This window comes from Notechis scutatus, chromosome 4 (genome assembly GCF_049901735.1).
Source record: "Notechis scutatus isolate UNSWTSFEM ecotype Mainland chromosome 4, rNotScu1.2, whole genome shotgun sequence".
NCBI classification, from domain to species: domain Eukaryota; kingdom Metazoa; phylum Chordata; class Lepidosauria; order Squamata; family Elapidae; genus Notechis; species Notechis scutatus.
In genome coordinates this window covers 60076486-60100008 of record NC_142012.1, presented here as the reverse complement: position 1 = coordinate 60100008, position 23523 = coordinate 60076486, and the positions used below count along the sequence as shown (strand labels likewise).

The 23523-nt window shown below is 44.2% G+C and overlaps 1 protein-coding gene across 1 annotated transcript; it reads left to right on the top strand.

Annotated features, from left to right (window-relative positions):
- Positions 1-15989: 15989 nt before the first annotated feature.
- On the top strand, positions 15990-19777 carry GSX2 (GS homeobox 2). The gene is made up of 2 exons (XM_087963510.1): positions 15990-16594; positions 18366-19777. The coding sequence occupies exons 1-2, from the start codon at positions 16075-16077 to the stop codon at positions 18713-18715; spliced, it is 870 nt and encodes a 289-aa protein (XP_087819636.1). The 5' UTR covers positions 15990-16074; the 3' UTR covers positions 18716-19777.
- The last annotated feature ends 3746 nt before the right edge of the window (positions 19778-23523 follow it).

Here is a 23523-nt window from a genome sequence, read left to right as displayed (position 1 = left end):
TTTATTTGATTTGCCAATTGTTTACAAGATAATAAGTATAAGCGTATACATAGTTGTGAATACATGAAATGGGTACATATAAGAAAAATAAAAGAATAAGAGAAACAATAGGACAGGGACGGTAGGCACGTTAGTGCGCTTATGCATGCCCCCTACAGACCTCTTAGGAAGGGGGTGAGGTCAATAGTAGACAGTCTAAGGTTAAAGTTTTTGGGGTTTGGGGAAGAGACTACAGAGTCGGGTAGAGTATTCCAGACGTTGACCACTCTGTTGCTGAAGTCGTATTTCCTGCAATCAACTTGTCCAGTGAGTCTTCCCTTCTCACAAGGTGGCCAAAGCCTTTGAATTTCATAAAGTTAGGTTAGACCGGCATCTCTCAATCTTGAAAGCATTAAGACATGTGGACTTCATGCTGGCTGGGGAACTCTGGGAGTAGAAGTCCATACATCTTAAAGTTGAGTTACACTGAGAAGGGAAGAGCCCTCAAAAGAGAATGCTAGTGAGTTCAAAAGAATGAATCCCTTCCATACATGCCTGTTGGATTATGCTTGGTTTCTTTTCTAGGGGGGAACACACCATGATTTGTGTTGAATGAGGCAATGCAGGAATTGCTGATGTTCCTTTTAAAAGCTCTTTCCTTTTCTTCTCCTTTCTCCTTTTAGTGATTAAAAAAAGAGGAGTGGTTTTGTTACATTCTCATTTGTTACACCGTCTTGAACTGAAAGCAGACAAAGCTATATTCTGTCACCCCAAGCAGGATGAAGGGGAATCAAAGGATTTTTTCCCTTAAAAGGACTAATTTTCTCCTTGAATTATGAAAGTAATGGCGAGGTAACAACCCGCGCTCTGTACCCAACTGCCTTAATACCTTCTAAATCCTTCCACGTGGCTCAACTAGTCGTAGCAATTAGAGCTCATTATAGGCTCGTTTCAGGGATTACTTAATGGACAATGAAATTTTATCAGACAGAATTCTTGAAAAATAAAAAATGCCAGGAAGGCCAGTGGGATGTGGGCGCACGCCTTGCATCATTCCGCCTGGGTTGCAAACATCTTGAGCTGGTTCCTATTTTCTCTTTTGCTCCTTGCACTTGATTTGACAAAAGAATTCCCCCTTCAAATGCTGACGATCTAAATTTCTTACTTGACTTTGAGAAGTCTTTAAGGGAAAGGAGACCCTCTCTGCTGAGCTGCCTGAATTCACTTCATACAGACACATCCCCTCTCAGTTAAAGGTCCATTTCGAAGGATTTCTAGCAGGACTACCAGGTTCCGGAACAGCTTGGTTCCCTCGGCCATCCGTCTGGTAAACTCACAAGATTCGTTTCTCTCGCCATAAACATGTATACATACATCCAAACTGGACTGTGTTGTTTCTCTGTAGCATATAATATATGTGGGCATGTACACAATTTTGTATTTGTTTATTTCTTCAATTATCTTGTCAGGTTTATGTAGTGTAAAAACGGAGGTGGCGGCGACCCTTTAAGAGCTGTATGCACCGAAATTTCATTTTTAATGTGTGCCGATTAGTGTGCGTTAAAAGTGACAATAAAGTTATTCTATTCTATTCTATTCTATTCTATTCTATTCTATTCTATTCTATTCTATTCTATTCTATTCTATTCTATTCTATTCTATTCTATTCTATTCTATTCCTGTTCTGTTCTGTTCTATTCTATTCTATTCTATTCTATTCTATTCTATTCTATTATTCTACTCTACGTCAACTCATAAAACATTTTGTATACACATTTTATAGTTGACAACAGAAAGAAGGGGGGGGAGTTTCAAACAGCAGGTAGCAGTGTGGAATCGAAAGTACATTCCATTCATACTTTCTTCAAAGACTGAGTAGATGACTGAAGCTTCTGCCATGCAAAAATCTAATTGGAGAGCATGACTCTTGGCTATGGATGTGTTTCGTTGGATGATACACCCAGAGAGGTGGGGGGGAAAGCAGGATTAAAGGTGACAGTGAATTACGTATCTCAGAGATGGCTACGCCCAGGTTAATGCCAGAAGTAGAATGTTAAATTCAAATAAATCCTTTTTAGTTTTGGGAGTGTGGCTCGAGGCTCATAATTTAATTGGAGTAACTGCTGGAATCCTGACACTCTACTCTATTCATATTTCCTCTCTCCCCAGATATTATGCTTAGCAGAATACATTCTGAGGTAAACCAAGTGGAAAAAAAAACCCACATTACAAAAACTGTAAATGCAGTTCAAACCAGAAAGTCTAAAAGCATTCTTTTTTTAAATTTTTTATTGGTTTTTAAAACAAACATAAACAAACAAAACATAAAAACATCAGGCCATCTTCCATATATGTACATACAGTGTGCCGTTGGTTTAAAAATTGTTTTGTGCTTCCATTTTGTAGTCTTCAATTACAATTACATTGTATATGATCTCGTATTTTCAATCCAATATTAAATACATCGGTATCATTATTAATCAATCATTTGACTATACTGTTATTCATTAATGCTTTAGGAAATAATCATATTTTACTTAATTTGTTTTGTGACAATTCATATTATCATCCCAAATCTATGCTAAAATCATTTTGTAGATATAATAAGGAAAGAATACATCTTTATATATTTAGTATTTTCTAAAAGTCTACATATTTCGTTACTATACCTTATTGTCTAACCATTGATAGAATAGATCCCAAACTTTATAAAATTGTTTATCATCCTGTTCTCTAATTTCAAATGTTAATCTGCTCATTTCAGCACATTCCAATATTTTCTTAATGATTTCCTCCTGTGATGGTGTTTTCTCATTTTTCCAGTTTTTAGCAAATACAATCCTAGCCGCTGTTAATACATTTACAATCAGGTATTTCAAGTCTTTGCTATATATTTCAGGTAAAATTCCCAATAAAAATATCTCTGGTTTCAAATCTATATGTTTTTTTGTCATTTTTTCCAACCATGTGTGGATTTTAGTCCAGTATTTTTTAGCATCCGCACAAGTCCACCACATATGGTAGTATGAGCCAGGTGTCTGATGACATTTCCAACATTTTCAGATTTATTCTTGAACATTCTTGCTATTCTTGTTGGGGGAAATGCCACCTGTAAAACAATTTATACAAATTTTCTTTATATGCTGTTGACATTGTCATTTTATAATTTTGAGAGCACAATTTTTGCCATTTCTCTAGATCAATCCCATATCCAAAATTCTTCCCCCAAGCAATCATAGTTTCTTTAACTTGTTCTTCTTCTAGTTTAATTTCTAATAAATATCCATACAATTTTTAATCACCTTTTCATCAGTACCTGTCAAAATCTTATCTAAATCAGTCAGTTTATCATAGAAACCTTCTGTTTTAGAATCTTTATCATACCTTGAATGTATTTGCACATATGAAAACCAATTCATCTTTATACCTTGTTCCTCTAGTTTTTGCATAGATTTGAGTTCAACCTTTTCATTCAATATTTCACCATATCTAACTGTTTGTTCCTTTTTGTATATTATAGGATAAGAAAATGCTTCAATAATCGATAACCAGACTGGAATTTTCAAATAACATTGTCTTTTAATCTTCTCCCAGTTTAACCACAGAGACTCACGTATATAATGTCTTCTAAAATACCCCTGTATTTTAGTTCCTTTATACCATAAAAAAGCATGCCACCCCAACAACAGAGTCTAAAAGCATTCTTGTGGAATGTGGTATTTTTTGTTTTTGCTTTTATTGTATAAAGCAGGGGTCCCCAAACTTGGCAACTTTAAGACTTATGGACTTCAATTCCCAGAATTCCTCAGCCAGCATAGCATTCTGAGTTGAAGTCCACAAGTCTTAGAGTTGCCAAGTTTGGAGACCTCTGGTATAAAGAATCCATTAGGTGAGTCCAGGTGGAGCCTGCTTCACAAACTGCCCTGAACCATTTAGTCAACCCAATGGGTCTGAGGAAAGGTATTTAGTTTTGGAAGATCCAAAGGAAACAGGACTGCAGAAACTTGAATGTCTGAATCTGTGTTCAAAAGAGTCAGGATTCAAAAGGTGCCCTATTCCAGTTGGGAATTTCAAGAAGTTGTAAACTTGGCTGAATCTGCAAGGATCAAATCATTCTTCTAAGATGGAGGGTCTCTGTATATCTGAATGCATTGAGCTCATATCTGAATTCCTAAGGGCCCCGGGCAAAGCAGTGTACTGGTGCCCCTACGACAACTACTCACAGGAATAAAAATGTAAATGGTCGACAAAATTAAACATATATTTGCATGTTGGCATTGATACAAAAATGCAGTAAAACGAAATAAATATGTTGCTATATTTATATGATACAAGGTGCATTGAAGGGTTAACCTACACAAAATAATATGGGGACCCTATGCTCGTGGGGTCCACGGGCAAGTGCCCATCAGGCCCATGCCTTAAGACAGCCCTGACCCGCTCATCCAAACCTGAGTGCAATAGCGCCATCTTTACCCAGGACGGGGCGTAAATAGAGACAGAAAACCTCCCTCCGTTGCTGCTTTGTCTCACGTGGCTTTGCCAGATAACAGATAATCAGTTGGAAGGAACCTTGTAGGTCATCTAGTCTAACCCCCCTGCCCAAGCACCATTTCTGACAGATGAGAGTCCAATCTCTTCTGGAAAGTCTCAAGTGATGGCGCTCCCACAACTTCTGAGGGCAGCTTCTGTTCCATTGGTTGATTGTTCTCACTGTCAGAAAGTTTTTCCTTATTTCCAGGTTGAATCTCTCTCTGGGATCAGTTTCCATCCTTTATTCCTTGTCTGGCCTTCAGGCGCTTTAGAGAATAGCTCGACTCCTTCCTCCTCCCTGTGGCAGCCCCTCAAATATTGGAAGACTGCTATCCTGTCTCCCCTGGTCCTTCTCTTCACCAGACTAGCCAAGTCCAGTTCCTGTAACCGTTCTTCATATGCCTTAGTCTCCAGTCCCCTAATCATCCTGGTTGCTCTTCTCTGTACTTTTTCTAGAGTCTCAACATCTTTTTTTTAGTGTGGTGACCAGAACTGGATGCAGTACTCTAGGTGTGGTCTTACTAAGGCTTTATAGAGTGGTATTAGAACCTCCCTTGATCTTGATTGTATCCCTCTGTTAATACAACTTAGGATTGCATTGGCTTTTTTGGCGGCTGCTGCGCACTGCTGGCTCCTCTTTAGCTGGTTGTCCACTAAGACTCCAAGATCCCCTTCCCAGTTCCTGCTATTGAGCCTGGTTTCACCCAGTCTGTATGTGTCCTTTTGGTTTTTCTTGCCTAAGTGTAGGGCTTTACTTTTCTCTACATCACATTGCCAGCCATAACTAGGCTCTCCCTCAGCTGATCCGTGCCTCTGGCCTGGCCTGAGGGTTGTCATAAGACCTGGGATTAGCGCATTTCTGAAATAGCTGCCTTCTTATCCTCCCGGAACCCCTCCGTCCAGGAAACGTTTTCTAATTGAATCCTAATCGCCTTCAAATAGCTGGTCTGGCATTCAGCTTTGATTGCCACCCATAAATCGTTCAGTGACCCAGCTCTCTTTCTCTTTTGTGCGAGCAAGTGGAGCCTAGGTGCTGCGGGATAGTCGAGAGTTTCCAGAACAGTTCTGAAACAGGTTGCGTGTGTTGTAATGGGGCCTAGGATGTTGGAGTAAGATCCTAGTAACCTGGGATCTGGGATCACTTATTCCTACGATGCTAAACAACTCTCTGATAAATGTTTGGAGGATACAGCCAGGAATGGATTGGTTTTCATCTGGCCCTACTTTAGATAGCTCATTCCAAGGATAAGGATAAGGGTGGCATTTTGTCTTCTGTCTTTCCTTTTGGAGCTCATAGTAGGCTGGAGCTCCTGAACTTTTTAGATGGAGTGCTCAAATCTACCTGCCTCCCCAGAAACCTTTTCTACCCTTCCCACCAGTTTTCATACTTCCCCAATGAGATGAAATTCTTTGTAAGTCAGGAAGGAAAAAGTAATGCACAATATTTCCTTCCTTCCTTCTTCTTTCCCAGCTTCTCATCTGGATAGAACCATCTGCAGACCATTCCTTATACACCTTGATTGGTTCTTCCTTCCTTCCGTCCTTTCTTCCTTCCTAATCTCCTTCCTTCCTTCCTTCCTTCCTTCCTTCCTTCCTTCCTTCCTTCCTTCCTTCCTTCTTCCTTCCTTCCTTCCTTCCTTCCTTCCTTCCTTCCTTCCCAGCTTCTCATCTGGATAGAACCATCTACAGACCATTCCTTATCCACCTGATTGATTCTTCTAATTGCCTTCCTTCCTTCCTTCCTTCCTTCCTTCCTTCCTTCCTTCCTTCCTTCCTTCCTTCCTTCCTTCCTTCCTTCCTTCTTTCCCAGCTTCTCATCTGGATAGAACCATCTACAGACCATTCCTTATCCACCTGATTGATTCTTCTAATTTCCTTCCTTCCTTCCTTCCTTCCTTCCTTCCTTCCTTCCTTCCTTCCTTCCTTCCTTTCTTTCTTTCTTTCTTTCTTTCTTTCTTTCTTTCTTTCTTTCTTTCTTTCTTTCTTTCTTTCTTTCTTTCTTTCTTTCTTCCCAGCTTCTCATCTGGATAGAACCATCTGCAGACCACTCCTTATGCACCTTGATTGGTTCTTCTAATTTCCTTCCTTCCTTCCTTCCTTCCTTCCTTCCTTCCTTCCTTCCTTCCTTTCTTTCTTTCTTTCTTTCTTTCTTTCTTTCTTTCTTTCTTTCTTTCTTTCTTTCTTTCTTTCTTTCTTTCTTCTTTCTTTCTTTCTTTCTTTCTTTCTTTCTTCCCAGCTTCTCATCTGGATAGAACCATCTGCAGACCATTCCTTATGCACCTTGATTGGTTGTTCTAATTTCCTTCCTTCCTTCCTTCCTTCCTTCCTTCCTTCCTTCCTTCCTTCCTTCCTTCCTTCCTTCCTTCCTTCCTTCCTTCCTTCCTTCCTTCCTTCTGTAAATGCCACTCACAGTTGTGCCTTTTTCTTTTCCATTCACACATGGGCTTTTTCTTCAGATTCTGTAATTTCTGTTCTTAACAGATAATCAGAGTTGGAAGGGATCTTGTAGGTCATCTAGTCCAACCCCCTGCCCAAGCAGGAGACCCTACCCCATTTCTGACAGATGGGAGTCCAATCTCTTGTTGAAAGTCTCAAGTGATGGCACTCCCACAACTTCCGAGAGATGAATGACAAATTGACCACACACACAAACACAGCAGTTCTGTTCAGTTTTACTTTCTCATCCATGGATAGCTGAAGCACCTTTTCCTCCCAATTTGCTGTGTTTTCAGAATAAACTACTGTAATTTTTCATTGGCTGCCTATGCACCATCCAGTAAAGTGCAATGTACTTAGCCGATTAAGTGATGTAGTTTCTCATGTGGATCTAGCCACCATTCTCTCACTCTTAGATAGAAGGGTATGACCCACTGACTTAAATAGCACTTACTCTCAGAATTCCCCTACACATAAGATAGCAGAGGGTTGCCTTTTATTCTATCCCTATGTCCCAAAGATGCTTTTTTCTTTCAAAAGAAAACTGGTTTTTCTGGTTTTTCTTTGAAGACGTTTCACTTCTCATCCAAGATGCTTCTTCACTTTCTGACTTCGCTGTTTTTGTTTACTTAAAGAAGAAGGAAAAGAAAGGCTTAAATCCACCTACAGGGGAAGATTAATCGATCTTATGCTGATGTAATTATACAATTAAAAGAAGAGAAACATCCCAACTAAGAACTGAACTGCATTTCTAAGTTTGATAGCCCAATCTTTCCTCCATTAAAATACAGTTCTACCATTTGTCATTCTATGTGCATTTACCTAGGAAAAGGCCAAGAGCCTTTGGGTAGATTCACACAATGTGCTATACTAAGTCCAAATGGCTTTAGGGAATCTGTGGTTCAACATATGGAGGCAAACCCTATATGTCTGGCTTAGGATGGCATTTGAAACAACTATCGCAATGTCATAGTGTAATCGATTTGTTTGGTGGTTGCATGTTATATGAACACAGCAAATACGTTAACGCTAGTTTGGGATTTACAGTGTTGTATACATTCAAATGGTATTTTTGCCAACCCAAAGTGATTCATTGATGACTCAGTCCATCCTGCAGCTAGGTTAATTCAGAAAATCCCAGTTCAGTTAGCATGGGTAGCAAATTGTGATGACATCAAAGTGATGGCATGTGAATATGACGTAATAAGAAAAGGATGCAACTTCGTACTTGCAACACATCCTCTGACACAAGGTATGTTAGTTGCATGAGAATGTCATGGTACACATCAGAGGTGGTATGCAGCTAGTTCTGACCGGTTCTGGAGAACCGGTAGGGGAAATTTTGAGGAGTTCAGAGAACCAGCAAATACCACCTCTGACTGGCTCCGCCCCCATCTATTCTCCGCCTCCCGAGTCCCAGCTGATTGGCTGGGTCTTCTTTGGTTGCCCTGCACAGGAGAACAGAGCTGGAAAGCAGGTTAGTGGGGTGGGGAGAGAATGGCGATTTTGCAGCAACCTTCCCCTGCCACGCCCACCAAGCCACACCCACAGAACAGTAAAAAAATTTGAATCCCACCACTGGTTACACAGGTTGCCAGTCCTCACCCAAGACCTCTGTGTTGGGTGGACACAATCAGTACAATGTACTTCTCAGTAAACTAACGTAGGTCTAGTGATGCAATTATGTAAGTTTACATTTGGAGTGAAAGGGGAGCCAGCCTTTAGACAGCCTTTTATAAGTAACCTTTCAACAGCCAGAATATACAATTAGTCCTCAGCTTACAACAGTTCATTTAGAAGAATAGAATAGAATACAATGAAAGAATGCAGAATAGAATAGAATAGAATAGAATGAAGGAATGTAGAATAGAATAGAATAGAATAGAATAGAATAGAATAGAATAGAATAGAATAGAATAGAATAGAATAGAATAGAATAGAATAGAATAGAATAGAATAGAATAGAATAGAATAGAATAGAATAGAATGAAGGAATGTAGAATAGAATAGAATAGAATAGAATAGAATAGAATAGAATAGAATAGAATAGAATAGAATAGAATGTAGACAAGACTGGACTGGAATGGAATGGAATGGACTGGAATGGAACAGAATTCTTTATTGGCCAAGTGTGATTGGACACACAAGGAATTTGTCTTCGGTGCATAAGCTCTCAGTGTACATTAGAAAAAAAATAAAATATATTTATCAATAATCATAAGATACAACACTTAGTGATAGTCATAGGATACTAATAAGCAATCAAATCATACTAGGAAACAATAAAAACCATATAAGTTGTAAAGATACAAGCAACACGGTTATAGTCGTAAGTGGGAAGAGATAGATACTAGTAAGGATGAGAAGAATAGTAATAGTCTTAGTAGTTAATTTGACAGTGTTGAGGGAATTATTTGTTTAGCAGAGTGATGGCATTTGGGGAAAAACTGTCCTTGTGTCTAGTTGTTCTGGTGTGCAGTGCTCTATAGCGTCGTTTTGAGGATAGGAGTTGAAACAGTTTATGTCCGGGATGTGAGGGGTCTGTAAATATTTTCACAGCCCTCTTTTTGACTCTTGCAGGATACAGGTCCTCCATGGAAGGCAGGTGGGTAGTAATTGTTTTTTCTGCAGTCCTAATTATCCTCTGAAGTCTCTGTCTGTCTTGTTGGGTTACAGAGCCAAACCAGACGGTTATGCAGGTGCAGATGACCGACTCCATCATTCCTCTGTAGAACTGAGTGACTTTAGTGACCATTCAAAGTTACAACGGCACTGAAAGAAAGCAACTTAAGACCATTTTTTCACGACCACTGCAACATCCCCATGGTCACGTGATTTACATGTGGATGCTTGACAACTGGTTCATATTTATTTATTAACAGACGTGGCAAGAAAAGTAAAATGGGGCAAAACTCACTTTGCGCATTTCTTACTCATAACGACATAAATTTTAGGCTCAGTGAGGGTCATTCAGTCGAGGTCCCACTGTATGGGGTTTATTTGGAACAAAGAATAAGATAATTAAACATTGACATTCAGCTGATCAGGCAGATATGATGCTGGATTACTTGATGTAGCCCCATAACTCTCCTTCGGAGGTTGTTTGCTCCTCCACAAGCTACAGAAGCCAGTGGAACCCTTGACCTAAGCATAAAGGTGGTTGGATAAATCTACCTGTTGCCATGAGAGAGGCACCCGTGTCTCGGTTCTCCTCAGCCCAAATCTACCCTGTGAAATTCTTCCTTGCATCCCAAACTTCTCACGGGGACCCATCTCATTCCACACAAAGGGCTTACTTCCCAGCAAAAACGCCAAGACCTCAAGCAGAGGTTTGTGTCTGGTGTTATGATTCTGTTAAACAACTAATTCCCACAACTCTGTCTATGCCCTGGGATGTCAAACCACCCTAGTAGGACTGAATGACTTTATTGTCTTTCTCATCTATTCTACTACTTAGGTCCTTAGATTCTTACAACTTCTCGTTGTATCTCATGATTTATGTTGATTGCTTTAGTACCCTATGACTATCACTGAGTGTGGTACCTATGATTTATGATTATTGTATTTTATTATTATGATTATCAATTGTTGCTTGTATGTACACCTAGAGCTTATGCACCAGAGGCAAATTCCTTGTGTACGTCCAATCACACTTGGCCAATAAAAGAATTCTATTCTATTCTATTCTATTCTATTCTATTCTATTCTATTCTATTCTATTCTATTCTATTCTATTCTATTCTATTCCAGACCAGACCAGACCAGACCAGACCATTCTCTATTCCTATCCCATTCTTTTTTCTATTCTTTTCCATTCCATTCCATTCCATTCCATTCCATTCTATTCTATTCTATTCTACTCTATTCTACCCTACCCTACCCTAATTCTATTCTACTCTACTCTACCCTACTCTACTCTATACTCTACTCTATAATTCTACTCCACTCTATTCAAATTCTACTCTACTCTACTCTGCTCTACTCTACTCTACTCTACTCTACTCTACTCTACTCTACTCTACCCTATTTCTACTCTATTTCTACTCTACTCTAGCTCTAACTCTACTCTATTCTACAGCAAGTGGCTGAGATCGAGCCCAAGGCGAGGGGAAGCGGAGCAACCTCAGCTCGGCTGGGGGTGGGGTGGGTTGCCAGAAGTGTGTTGGAATTCCCACCGCAAGAGGTCGGGTGGAGGGGAGAAGAGATAGTGGCACCTCTTCTCCACTGAATCCATCCCCTGACCCGGATTGCCTTTGGCCGGGAGGCTCCAGAATCTGTGCAATGCCAGCCTCCGCCTCGAAATGCGTCCTTGGGGACCCGGCAGCCGAGGAGGAGTTGAAATCCTTGGCGTCTTTCTTTGTGCCTTTCTTCCCCTGGCCTTGCAGGGTCCAAATCCTGCAAGGAGGCGCCGAGAGAGAAAGAGAGAGAGAGAGAAAGACCCGTGTGCCTGCACCCCAAAGGGTGTGAAGGAAAGCTTAAAATAATCATAATAATAATTTTTTAAAAAACACCTTTCCGGGAGACTGCAGGCCGACTCCAAGGTTCAATCAATCCCGAGGTTGGTTTTCTCGGGATTAATTTCGAAGTAGGCAAAATGCAAGGGAAGGACTTCTTTCGAAACGGTTGGTTAGGCTTAGACTACAGTGGAAATACGGGGGAGAGAGAGAACAGGTATTCCTGCTGCAACTTGGCCCTCGGTTGGGGCTGGTTAAACCCCCTCGCTTCGGTGCCTTCAACAGTGAAGGGACCCAGGACAGACACCATCCTGCAGAAAGCACAGGCCCCGCCCCCCACTTTCAATGACTCAGGTGACCCTCCCACCCACCCCTGGAACACAGGTAACCCGCCCCCAAGTGGCCTAAATCAGGGGGTCTCCAACCGTGGCCACTTTAAGCCAGCTGGGGAATTCTAGGAGTTGAAGTCCGCCAGGCTTAAAGTGGCCAAAGTTGGAGAGCCCGGATCCAGATCATGGTTGTCCCAAAGGTGCTTCCACCACCCCAACCCCCACAAGGGGCCACGGAAAGACTTTCTGGTGTTTTTTTTCCCCCTCTTTGGAGACGAGCCGCTTCTCATCCCTTCTTGAGCAGAGCTTTGAAGACGTTTCGCTGGAAGAAGCTTCTTCAGGAGGTTTTTTTCTTTTTCTTATGTACACTCGGAGCATTTTCACCAAAGACAAATTCCTTGCATGTCAAATCACACTTGGCCAATAAAGAATTATAATTCTATTCTATTCTATTCTATTCTATTCTATTCTATTCTATTCTATTCTATTCTATTCTATTCTATTCTTCATTCCATAATTCTATTCTATTCTATTCTATTCTATTCTATTCTATTCTATTCTATTCTATTCTATTCTTCATTCCATTATTCTATTCTGTTCTGTTCTTATTCTTATTCTATTCTACTCTACTCTACTCTGTTCCTATTCTATTCTTCATTCCATTATTCTATTCTATTCTATTCTATTCTATTCTATTCTATTCTATTCTATTCTATTCTATTCTATTCTATTCTATTAATATTCTATTCTATTCTATTCCTATTCTATTCTTCATTCCATTATTCTATTGTTCTGTTCTTATTCGTATTCTATTCTTCATTCCATTATTCTATTCTACTTATTCCTATTCTTAATTCTATTCTATTCTATTCTATTCTATTCTATTCTATTCTATTCTATTCTATTCTTATTCTATTCTACATTTCTTCTATTCTTATTCTTACTCTTATTCTTATTCTTAAAGTTGCCAAGGTTGGAGACCCTTGGCCTCAACGACTCTCTAAAAAGATGCAAATGACCAGCTGTCTGCAAGGAGTATAAAGCCTTCCATTCCCCCCCATCCAGTCAGAGCTGAAGAAGCTGCTTGGATGAGAAGTGAAAAGTCTTCAAAGAAAAAACAACAACAACCAGGAAGTCCAGTTGCCTCTTTGGGGGCAGCTTTGGGACCGTCCCCTGAACTTTTGCCAAACTGCTTGTGAAATGGGGGGGGGGGATGGATCTCCAGGGAATCTCAGGCGTTTCTTTTGAAAAGGGCCTGCTTTGGTGTCGTCCTTTTCTGCCCGCGGGTTTTTTTCCTCTTATAGACTTAGAGGAAAGGTGTTCGCCTTAGAACTGCAAACCAGATCCAGTCCGTCCCACCCACCCCCTCAAAGGATCGCTTCGCAACAGCCAAGGGGCAAAATGCGACGCCCTTTATAACTGCGCAAGCAAAACTGTGCTTTAAAGAGAAATATATCTTAACCGCCATCCCCCAGACTTTTGCTCGTTCGCTCGTTCAGGACTTTACAGCCTTTCAATGAGGACGGAAGCCAGCCGTACATTTCCCCATTTCTCTCTGCCCCCGCCCCCGCCCCCAGTTCAACACCTCGCACTCCCTTCCCAGCCGAGTTTGGACTTTGAAGCGGAGCAAGGATGAAACTTAGGGTGGGAGACCGCGTGCAAGTCTAGAGCGGAAGGCTGGAGGTTCAAAACCAACCAACAAATAAATGAACAAACCAAGAAACCCACGCCTCTTCCAACACCGCTACTCTGTCAGGTGATAGGGATAGCTACTTGCGCATGGTTGAGAAGAAAACTACCGGACTGCGTCCAAGTACTCAGTGGAAATCCAAACGTTTGCCTAGCCTTACGTTCCTCCGGTTGATTTTACTCAACTCAACTTTTACCCGTTGAAGTTCGCTTTTCCAGGAAACGTCCCCAAGGTGCTCCCCCCAAGAGGCAACTGGACTTTCTCTTGGTTTTTCTTTGAAGACGCTTCGCTTCTCACCCAAACAGAACTTGAAGAAGCTTCTTGGATGAGAAGCGAAACGTCTTCAAGGAAAAACCAAGAAAGTCCAACTTGCCTGCGGGGGGTCGGGGGGGGGGAGCGCCTTTGGGACAACCGTGACCTGGATGGACTGAGAATCTCCATAGACATTTCCAGTAAACGGGAGGTTGAGAACTCCTTGTACACCGAAGGGAATCCTTGGGATTATCACTTTGATTGGGAAAGGCCTTCTTTTCTGTTGGTTTGGTGTGTTTTTTGGCCTTGGATGAAAAACAGCGACCCATCTGATGGTCGTTTCAAACAACGGAACTTAGTTGAGTGGATCCGGACCCGCATTTTCTCAGAGGTGTAACCGGGATTCGCTCCAAAGTTTTTTTTAAAAAGGGGGGGAATAAGATTCCTGCCTTGTACTGAATTCATGAGAGGGAACTCTGCTCTACACGAAAGAAAAACCAGTGGGAAAGTAATTAAAAGCGGGAGAAAGGCTCTCTGATGAACTCTCTCTCTCTTCTCTCTCTCTCTCTTTCTCTCTCCTTTTCTCTCTCTCTCTTTCTCTCTCTCTCTCTCATCTCTTTCTCTCTCTCTTTCTCTTTCTTTCTCTTTCTTCTCTTTCTCTCTCTCTCTGTCTCCCTCTTTCTTTCTCTCTCTCTCTCTCTTTCTCTCTCTCTATCTCCATCTCTTTCTCTCTCTCTTTCTCTCTTTTCTCTCTCTTTCTTCTCTCTCTTTCTTTCTCTCTCTTCTCTCTCTCTCTCTCTTCTTTCTCTCTCTTTCTCTCTCCATCTCTCTCTCTCTCTCTTTCTTTCTCTCTCTCTCTCTCTCTCTCTCTCTCTCTCTCTCTTTCTCTCTCTCTCTCTCTCTCTTCTCTTCTCTCTCTTCTCTCTCTCTCTCTCTCTCTCTCTCTCTCTCTTCTCTCTCTCTCCTCACGTGTCAAGAGGAGCAAAGGAGCATCGGAAGGTGGGACGGGAACTGTATGCCTTATACCTTCAGAATTATAGCGGCAAAAGACCTAACAGATCACCGCTTACTTTTGTATCCTATTCTGCTCTACCCGTGGAAACGTCCAGTCCCCAATCCACACAAGCCCACCTTATTTACTGGAAGTGACTCCCAACGTGGATATGGAATCTATATCTGGGGTGTGATCAAGTCAAGCCACTGATTGATAGAGAGAGAGAGGCCTTTTGTCCAGAGCGATGGGGCACCCCAACTACTACGTCCTGGCGGGCTGGACAAAAGAAAGCAGGGCTGGGTTTTTCCCCAACTGCTTTCTCTCTCTCTCGATATGATGCCCAAATGAACCGAAGGACATTTCAACCTTCAGCCCAGCACTTGGTTAGAAAAGGCTGCCCTGGAAACACAGCCTGGCTTTCTTTCTTTTTTTTTCCCAACACGGCACCCCCTTAGAGAGGGAGACGCGAGCCATTAGGGTTGGGTTGGACCGCAAAGCGACTTTCCACCGGATCGCCTAAGAATCCCACCGTAGCACTGAAATTCTCCCCTCGTTTTATAGACGGACCTGTGGAGCGCTGAAAAGACGCTTCTCTGGCGCCGTTCCTATAACGGCCGCCACAGATGGCGGTGAAAGAGGGTGGGTGGTGGTGGCTGCATTTGGACCACCGGGAGAAGTTTGGTTAGTTTTCACACTCAGGGTTTTTTTTTTTTTTTAGGGAGGGAGGGATGACTTAGTATCCTGAACGGTGGAAAGCCAGACGTCGGGCAAATCCAGTAGCTAAGGTTGAGCGCAGCCCGGCCAGCGCAAGTTTGCAAGGTAGGCAACCAACGAAGAGGGCAGGGAGAAGCGTTGGGGTTGCGGGGCGCCTCCGGCCTTTAATCCAAACCGGGACTGCGAGCAGCGGCGAAGTTGTAACTTGCCGCCACCCGGACGCTTTTTTTGTTTTTTTGGGTTTTTTTTGCAAAGGGGCAAAGGAGCGCAAAGGCGGAGGAGGCCGCCCCTCGCGAAACCCCAATGAATTAACAAAACACACACCCGCCTCTCGCTAAGCCACCCCCCCCGCTACTACTCCCCTACACACGCTTTGTTTCGGGGAGGGAGGGGGGGGGGAATCCACTGAAAGGGCTCCGAACAAGGGGCTTTGGGAGGCGCGCCCGATTGCCAGGCATCACGTGCGTGAAATAGTTACTATAAATCGCTGCACCCGGGAGTAGGCGATGGGGCGGGAGGGGGGAAGAGGAGATCCAGGGGAGGTCTAGAGAGAGAGAGAGAGAGAGAGAGAGAGAGAGGGGGGCGCTTTTAAGACCAGCCCTCTTTGTTCGCCTCCCAGCCATAAGCACCTTCCGAGCTCGCCCCCAGGGACTTAGCGGAGAGGAAGCCGGGTCCCGGGCAACCTGTCCCGCTATGTCGCGCTCCTTCTATGTGGATTCGCTCATCGTCAAGGACGCGGCGGCGAGGCCGGTGCCTTCCCTGCCGGAGCCGCCGCTGCCGCCGCCGGCTCCCGGGCAGGATTTCCTCATCCCGCTGGGCGTGCCGGGGCCTCTGGTCATGTCCGTAGCCGGCGGGCCCGCCTGCCCGTCGCGCAAGAGCGCCGGCGGCTCCTTCTGCGTCTGCCCGCTCTGTGTCACCTCGCACCTGCACGCCACGGCGCGGGCGGGAGCGGCGGGAGGAGGAGGAGGAGGCGCCGCCGCCGCCGCCTCCCTGCAACCGTTGCTCAAGGGCCACTTCGCTCCCGGAGGAGCCGGGCCGGGCGGCGAAGGCCCGTTCTGCCCCCGGATGAGCCACGTCCAGCAGCAGTCCGGTCCGCAGCAGCAGCAGCAGCCGCCCCCAGGCACGGCGGCTCAAGCCTTGGCCCACCCACCTGTTTGTGCAGCGGCCGCCTACGGCATGAGCGACCCCCGGCGTTTCCACTGCCTCGGCCTCGGTAGGTCCTGCCCTCCGGGCTCTGTTTGGATTTCAAACTCCATGCGCCCCAGCCACCCTAGGACCCATAGACCTCCAGCGTTATTTTGGAAGGACGCCCTGCCAGAAGTTTCTTCCTTCCTTCCTTCCTTCCTTCCTTCCTTTAAAATGAAGCATGCTCCTATCGAAGGGAGGGCGGACAATCTGCGCTGGTTCAGCTCCTCCGGGACCCGGGACCCTCACCGCCGATGCCCCTGCCTGCCTGCCTGTTCTCTCGGCCAGGGTCGCCTGCTCCCGGAGCCGCTCTCTGGAAGGAGAGCTTCCCCAGCCGGTTAGTCTCCCCCCACCCCCGGGGGACCGCGTCCTAAGGAGAAGCTCTGGGCTCCAGGCGCTTGGGGGATCCCCTGGGAACTTTGGGCCTTCAGCCGGGACTAAAGAAGGCGCTTCTCTTCTCCCCCACTTCCCCCGCGCGTTCAGGTGAGAAACTGCTCCGGGAGGGCTGCGGAGGAGCCGCTCGGGACTCTCCCGTCCTCCCTTCGTCCTGGAGCGGAATGATCAATGGTCAGTTTCCCCCAAGGAACAGCGCTGCTTCATCCGGCAGCAGGGCCTTCCGGGCTGAGGGAAAGCCTACCACTTGACCCATCCAGATTGTTTGGATTCCAAACCCCATGCGCCCCAGCCACCCTAGGACCCATAGACCTCCAGCGTTATTCTGGAAGGACGCCCTGCCAGAAGTTCCTTCCTTCCTTCCTTCCTTCCTTCCTTCCTTCCTTCCTTCCTTCCTTCCTTCCTTCCTTCCTTTCCTCCCTCCCTCCTTCCTTCCTTCTTTCCCCTTCCTTCCTTCTTTCTTCCTTCCTTCCTTCCTTCCTTCCTTCCTTCCTTCCTTCCTTCCTTCTTTCTTTCTTTCTTTCTTTCTTTCTTTCTTTCTTTCTTTCTTTCTTTCTTTCTTTCTTTCTTTTTCTTTCAAATGAAGCATGCTCCTATCGAAGAACTAGGACTTCTAGCTTAGAAGAGGTGGTGGGTCTGAAGGTCTGAAGGCAGGGGTCCCGAAACTTGGCAACTTTAAGACTTGTGGACTTCAACGCCCAGAATTCTGGGCGTTGAAGTCCACAAGTCTTAAAAGTTGCCAAGTTTGGAGACCTCTCTCTTAAGGTGAGGAGGGCTCTCTTCTTGGACCAAGGAAAGGAATCCGCCTAATCTCCATCTGGCCGGAAAAAAAACAAAAAGCGTCAAGATAGGTGAAATCCCCCCCCCCTTCCAGTGCACCATAGCAAAACTCGCGCCCTCCGTAGCGAAGCGGGCAGGTGGGAGGGAGATTGCGAGCGAAAAGTCCTTGATTCAGCCCCGGGCCAAGGAAACACTTTAACTTCCAGGGCTGAGAGAAGGCGGCCTTAAGCCCAATCGACCGCAAAGGTTTTTTTTTTTTAATTAGATCAATCGAGAGGATCGTGTGAAGCCTCCATGTTCAAAGACCCTCGGTCTGTCATTGGGAAGCAATAACGGAAGACTCGGGAGTGGGGGGGGAGGGTGATGGGGGGAGATTGGTGGGAGGGGAACCTCCCCGTCCCTCTGCCGGGCTTCGGGTCCGGTTGCTCTCCCGGTGGGGGTGGAGGTTGAAGGGGAAACGTCAAGGGGGGGTTGTGGTCCAGGATGCCAAGGAAGGACAGGTGGAGGAGAAGAAGGCTGGCGTGAAGTCTCGCTTGGGCTTTTTAACCGGGTTTTCTTTTTTTTTTCTTTTTTTTTTCCTGGGTTCCCCCCTCCTCCTCCTCCTCCTCCTCCTCCCGCATCCCCAGGAGGTTCGGACGGCGCCGGCCCGCTGCAGAACGGCAAGCGGATGCGCACGGCTTTCACCAGCACGCAGCTGCTGGAGCTGGAACGGGAGTTTTCGGCCAACATGTACCTGTCCCGGTTGCGGCGGATCGAGATCGCCACGTACCTCAACCTGTCGGAGAAACAGGTGAAGATCTGGTTCCAGAACCGGCGGGTGAAGCACAAGAAGGAAGGCAAGGGAGCCCAGAGGAACACGCACGGCGGCGGCTGCAGTTGCGCCGGCGGCAACCCGGGTCGCTTCCCCAGATCCGAGGACGAAGAGTCGCTTTCCCCGGCCTCGGCCAACGAAGACAAGGAGGTCTCCCCGTTGTGAGGGGGCTCCCCGATCCAGACTGACAATTGCCGTGGCCAGAGCCCGCAGCCGGACTCTGCCGACTCGAAGAAGGCGAAAACGACACCATTCCCCCCACCCCGCCCTCGGGTGCCTTGATCGGGCCCCGAGTCCCGAGCTCAGGGTGTTTGCCTACCCCCCCAAATTGGGGAGACCCAGATCCCGAGCCCCCTGCCCTGCCCCATCAACGGCGGAGGGAAGCGCTCGCAGCCTCATTCACCACCACCCCCAAAAAAAAATTAGGAGAGAAGATTTAGGGGAATCAAAGAGAAGAGGGGGGGGGGAAAAGCTCGATTAAACCTGTTTTGTACCGATCTTGATCTGAAATAGGAAGGGAGCGGGAGAGATTCTTCGAGAGAGAGTTGCTTGAAATGGTCTGGTTTGTAGGGAAATAGTTTTATATCAAATGTATATTTATATTTATTTAAATAAAGGAGGTCGGAGCAGAAGTGGGGGTGGAACTTTTTTTTAAAAGAAAAAGAAAAGAAAGGGCAACGAAAGTACCCTAAAAGTCAGCAACTTTGTAAAATAAAAGGCGCGAAATACTGGCCTTTGGAGAGAACTCTGTAAAAAAAAAAAACTTTGCAGATTTCTCGCTTTTTGGTTATCCCAGGAGGTGGTTGTTGTTTTTTCTCTCCCCTGTGTTAGCCAGATTTATGAAGTGCACCCGCTTCCATCAAGGGCTGGCTTTCTACAAAGGCCGTTATTTTCGTTTGTTCAGGTAAATTATGCTCAAAGGGTCTTATAGTCAGCCTTTTCTGAAACTGCTTAAAAACAGACGGGACGCTACTTAAAATGCAAAACTGCTTGATTTAGTGGTGTCTGAAGGAGATGGTAGGCACTGATCAAATTTAAAAAAAAAAAATCAAAATGGTAGGTATCCTGATCTGATCCAAACTTCATTTTTTTTAAAAAAAGCATGTAAAATCTGATAAATCAGGTCACTTGCAGGAGTTTTTGGAAGCTATCTTATGTCTCCCTTCCCCATTTTTGATTCAAAGTACAAGTGAAGTTGCTGCATTGTCCCCATTTCCCAGGCCGTGTGGGGTCTCCCCCCCCCCTTTCAAACCTCTCCCCCTACAAAGCTACTCCCAGCTTGGAATATCTAATATAATAGGTAGCAGAAATTGCTACATTCATGAAAATGTTAATTGTATCTATAATCCAGATTATAGATTACTTCTTCCTAAATCTGGAGGGCAGGAAACACTGATCTAATCCATTGCTGGTAACTTCCTGGTCTTGAATCTTCCTATGCTTTTCTTTGCCCTCGTTTCTATAAAACCAGACAGGGCAGAATTGACTCTCTAGAGTCACTGAGAAGAGCAACAGATCTTTTCTTTAAAACCTTAATTCAGGTTGCAACATTGCAGATCTTGTTGGACTTGAGCCCTCCATACATCCAACTAACATGGTGAACAGAGGTGATAATTGGGTTCAGCATCAAGGCCCCTTTCTGGACCGTGGTTAAGCACCATATCCAACTCCCATAGGACCAGTGTGAGAAAGGGTAGTGGTCAGACTTACAGCTTCAAGTAGGGTTACCAGCAAGTTATGAGGAGACAGCTGTGCTCTCTGTCTCTCTCCAGTAGAAAGCCCATTTAGATGCCCCGGGCACACATCCAAAAGTTGTTTTTGTCTCATGGTCCACAAATTGGGAACTTCTTTTCTGGCTGCCAAAACTCTTTTCTAAATAATAATCATGTTCCCACTCTGGCAAGAGGTTGTCAGCAGACAACTAATTACCTATTATAACTTAATTACACTAAGCTGAGCCATGCTCCCTATATAAGAAAAAGCTTACACAAATTGAATTCAGTCCATAACTCGAGGCTATTCCTTCTACAGGCATTTCTCCTCAAAGAACCTTTTCTCCATGATTTGAATTACTTTTCTCTAATAATTTGTAATATTATTATTTACAAAGTGTAACAAAGGCAATGGGGTTAAGTTGCAAATAAGTTTCAATAGTTAAGTATCTACTTTTTAATCTATGGTTTACTGAACCATAATAAAACTATTCAGATTATAATTGACACCAATTAGTCATAATCAAACACTTTCAGTGCCTTTTGCTTCAACTGGAGATTGTTCAAAAGATTTACTCTTTTTTTTTTGATAGCAATTTACTGTTTTTTTGAGTTACAGGGAGTGTAGCTTGAATGAGCTATTGAAAGAGTTGTCCATTTATATTCCTCACTGCATATAAAGAAACTTTGAGATAGAATAGAGTTATGAAACTGAACACTGGATTTAATTACTATAATTGCAGGCTGCTTGGTCAAAAATAGGAATCAAGATTTGCATGTAACTAGTTAGTCAGATGCTGCAAGCATTCCTAAACTTGCTTAAAAGGAAGATCTCCCTGAGAAAGCAGATTTCAACTGTACCGGTAGTGCAACTGTGCTAAAAGTTCAACCTCATTAACCATGTAGAGTCTTAACTGGGCAGATTTTATGTTTTCGCTCCACAGAAGAAACAAGCTTCCACCAAATGTGCTGGTTTTGAAACAGTTTGAAAAGAGATGTTCTGATACTAATCTATAGATCCCTACTAGTAATCCAAATGAACCAGTGGAAATCTAGATGGCTCCCAAGTATCTTTACAGTATGTTGTTGTCGTTGTTTGTCCCACCTTGTCAACCCATCGCGACCCCATGGACAATGTTTCCCTAGGCCTTCCTGTCCTCTACCATCTGGAGTCCACTTATGCTCACACCGACTGCTTCAGTGACTTCATCCAGCCACTCCATTTGTAAATAGGATCTCCATAATCAGTGAGTTTAAGAATGCAACCATCTAAGCCATAATTGAAATTTGGATTTTCATGAGCTTTGTCAGACTGAGAACCACTTGTTGATGAGTGAGGGAATTACAGTATGAAAATAAATCATTCTAGTTTCTACAGAGCCAAGTTGAAAATGATCTCATCTTTAAAATCAGGCATCTTCCAAGGAGATTCATCTGGTGATGTAACGTAGCATTGTTGGTGTCAATATGAAAGTGCTTTACCCTTGCTTTTTTCTGGGATACATGCACACACCTCTGACATCCAGTGTAGGTTGGAGATTGAAATGCCTAGGCCATCTTCCATCCAAGCTCTAACTAGAGTTGATCCTGCTTAGCTTCCAAGGGCACTCAGTTGTGATCTCCCATATTAGCCGAGTCCATACAAAATCTTTCATTGGTGTTGCAAAATCTACCTATTCAGGGAGAAACTCCTACCCAGGACATGCATTTTCACCTTACGGAAAAGAAGTCACTCCAGATTAATGAAGGAGCAACAAATTCAACCTGCTGGGGAGCCAAAGTTGGCACTGCCTGAGGCTTTGCTTTTTAATGTCTGCTTTCTCCCTAACTAGCAGACAAAGATAGATAGAAGGACCCTGAAAGGCAGGAGGCGTAGTTCAAACAGGCCAATAAAGAAGGCCTGTCACTTTAAGACAAGAAGCAGAAGAGCACTTTGATGACTTTGTATTAAGCATCCCGGCTCTGAGTAAGTGACTCCTGCCTGGCTCCCTTGAGGCCTGGAGTTGAAAAGCAATTCAAGGGGATGACACTTCCAGCAAAGCTGCCTTAACCAGGGCACTCCAGCGGGGAAATCCGCTTACAGAAAGAATGGACTTGGATGGGGGACTTGACCTGCAGGTTTCATTGGGTTATGCTTCCCAAAGTCAAACAAAGTGAGGGATTCTGAGTTGTACAATCAAGTGGGACGCAGACCCATACGCCAATCACCTGTATCGGATGGCTTTGGAGGAGGCAGAAATTGAATGCTGCCTTTAAGCAGATGGTGCTGTGTTTGTTTGGGAAAGAAGGAATACAAAACACCTTGGTTTAACTAGTTTGGGGAGATCAGATTTGGTCTCCTGAAACTCCCAAAATTGCCCCTAAAAAGTGATTTTGGAAGTTTGGCCTTAAGAAAGAAGAGGATTTTTTCCCCTCTCCCTTTTCCTTTCTTGTTCATGAGGGCCTTTTAACCTTAACCTTGGAAAGGACCATTTCTCTTTCCTTTCTTCTTCCTCCTCAGCTAAAGTTCAGATCTATTGCACTTCTATTGCCCACCTTCTCTCATTCCCAGGCAGATGGATTGATTTTATTCATTTTTTTCCTCCCACTACTGAAGTTCAGATTCCAAGGCAGTTTCCTCTGCCTTGATTATTGGTCTAAGGGCAGCAGTTGGTCATCACTGGAGTGATATAATGCCTGCTTGTATCAGCACTGTTCATTCAGAAGATGTCAGGAATTACTAGTGAGGAAACGGCCCAAGTATGCTTAGTGCAAGGCTTAAGACTTTGTGCCCAGTGCAGATATGTGCATGCAGAGAAGAGGGGGAGGGAGGATATGCCAAAAGTAGAAGGTGGAGAATGAATGAATTTATGCAGAAATGTATGAAAGGTCTAATTTATGAGAAAAGGGGTGCATTCTCAGTGATGATGAGAAAAAGAGGAGATACAGCCACACAAGGGAGGTAGTCAGGAACATCAAAGACAAAAGAATGGTAGGCTAAATTCCATCTTTCTGCAGTCAGGATGAGAGTCTCATCATCTCACGGCAGAAAAGATACTATGGAAGTAATTGTCTACCATATTTATCTCTAATTAACAGCAAGAGAAGGAATGCAAGCTTTTCTATGGTCCGGAATAAAGCAGCAGATGAAAAGACCGATGTGAGAAATGACAGCATGGATGGATTTACACATTGCTCTAAATGCTGTTCCGATTGTGGCTTGTCCAACAAGCCACAGAGGCAGAGTTCAGTAATCATGCTAAGCAATGGGTCCCAGTTTAA

Excerpts from the sequence above, each read along its gene's own strand:
- GSX2 (XM_087963510.1), top strand. The coding sequence starts at position 16,075 with ATGTCGCGCTCCTTCTATGTGGATTCGCTCATCGTCAAGGACGCGGCG. Across the intron at positions 16,595-18,365 it reads TTTCCACTGCCTCGGCCTCG|GAGGTTCGGACGGCGCCGGC; the intron begins GTAGGTCCTGCC and ends CCGCATCCCCAG.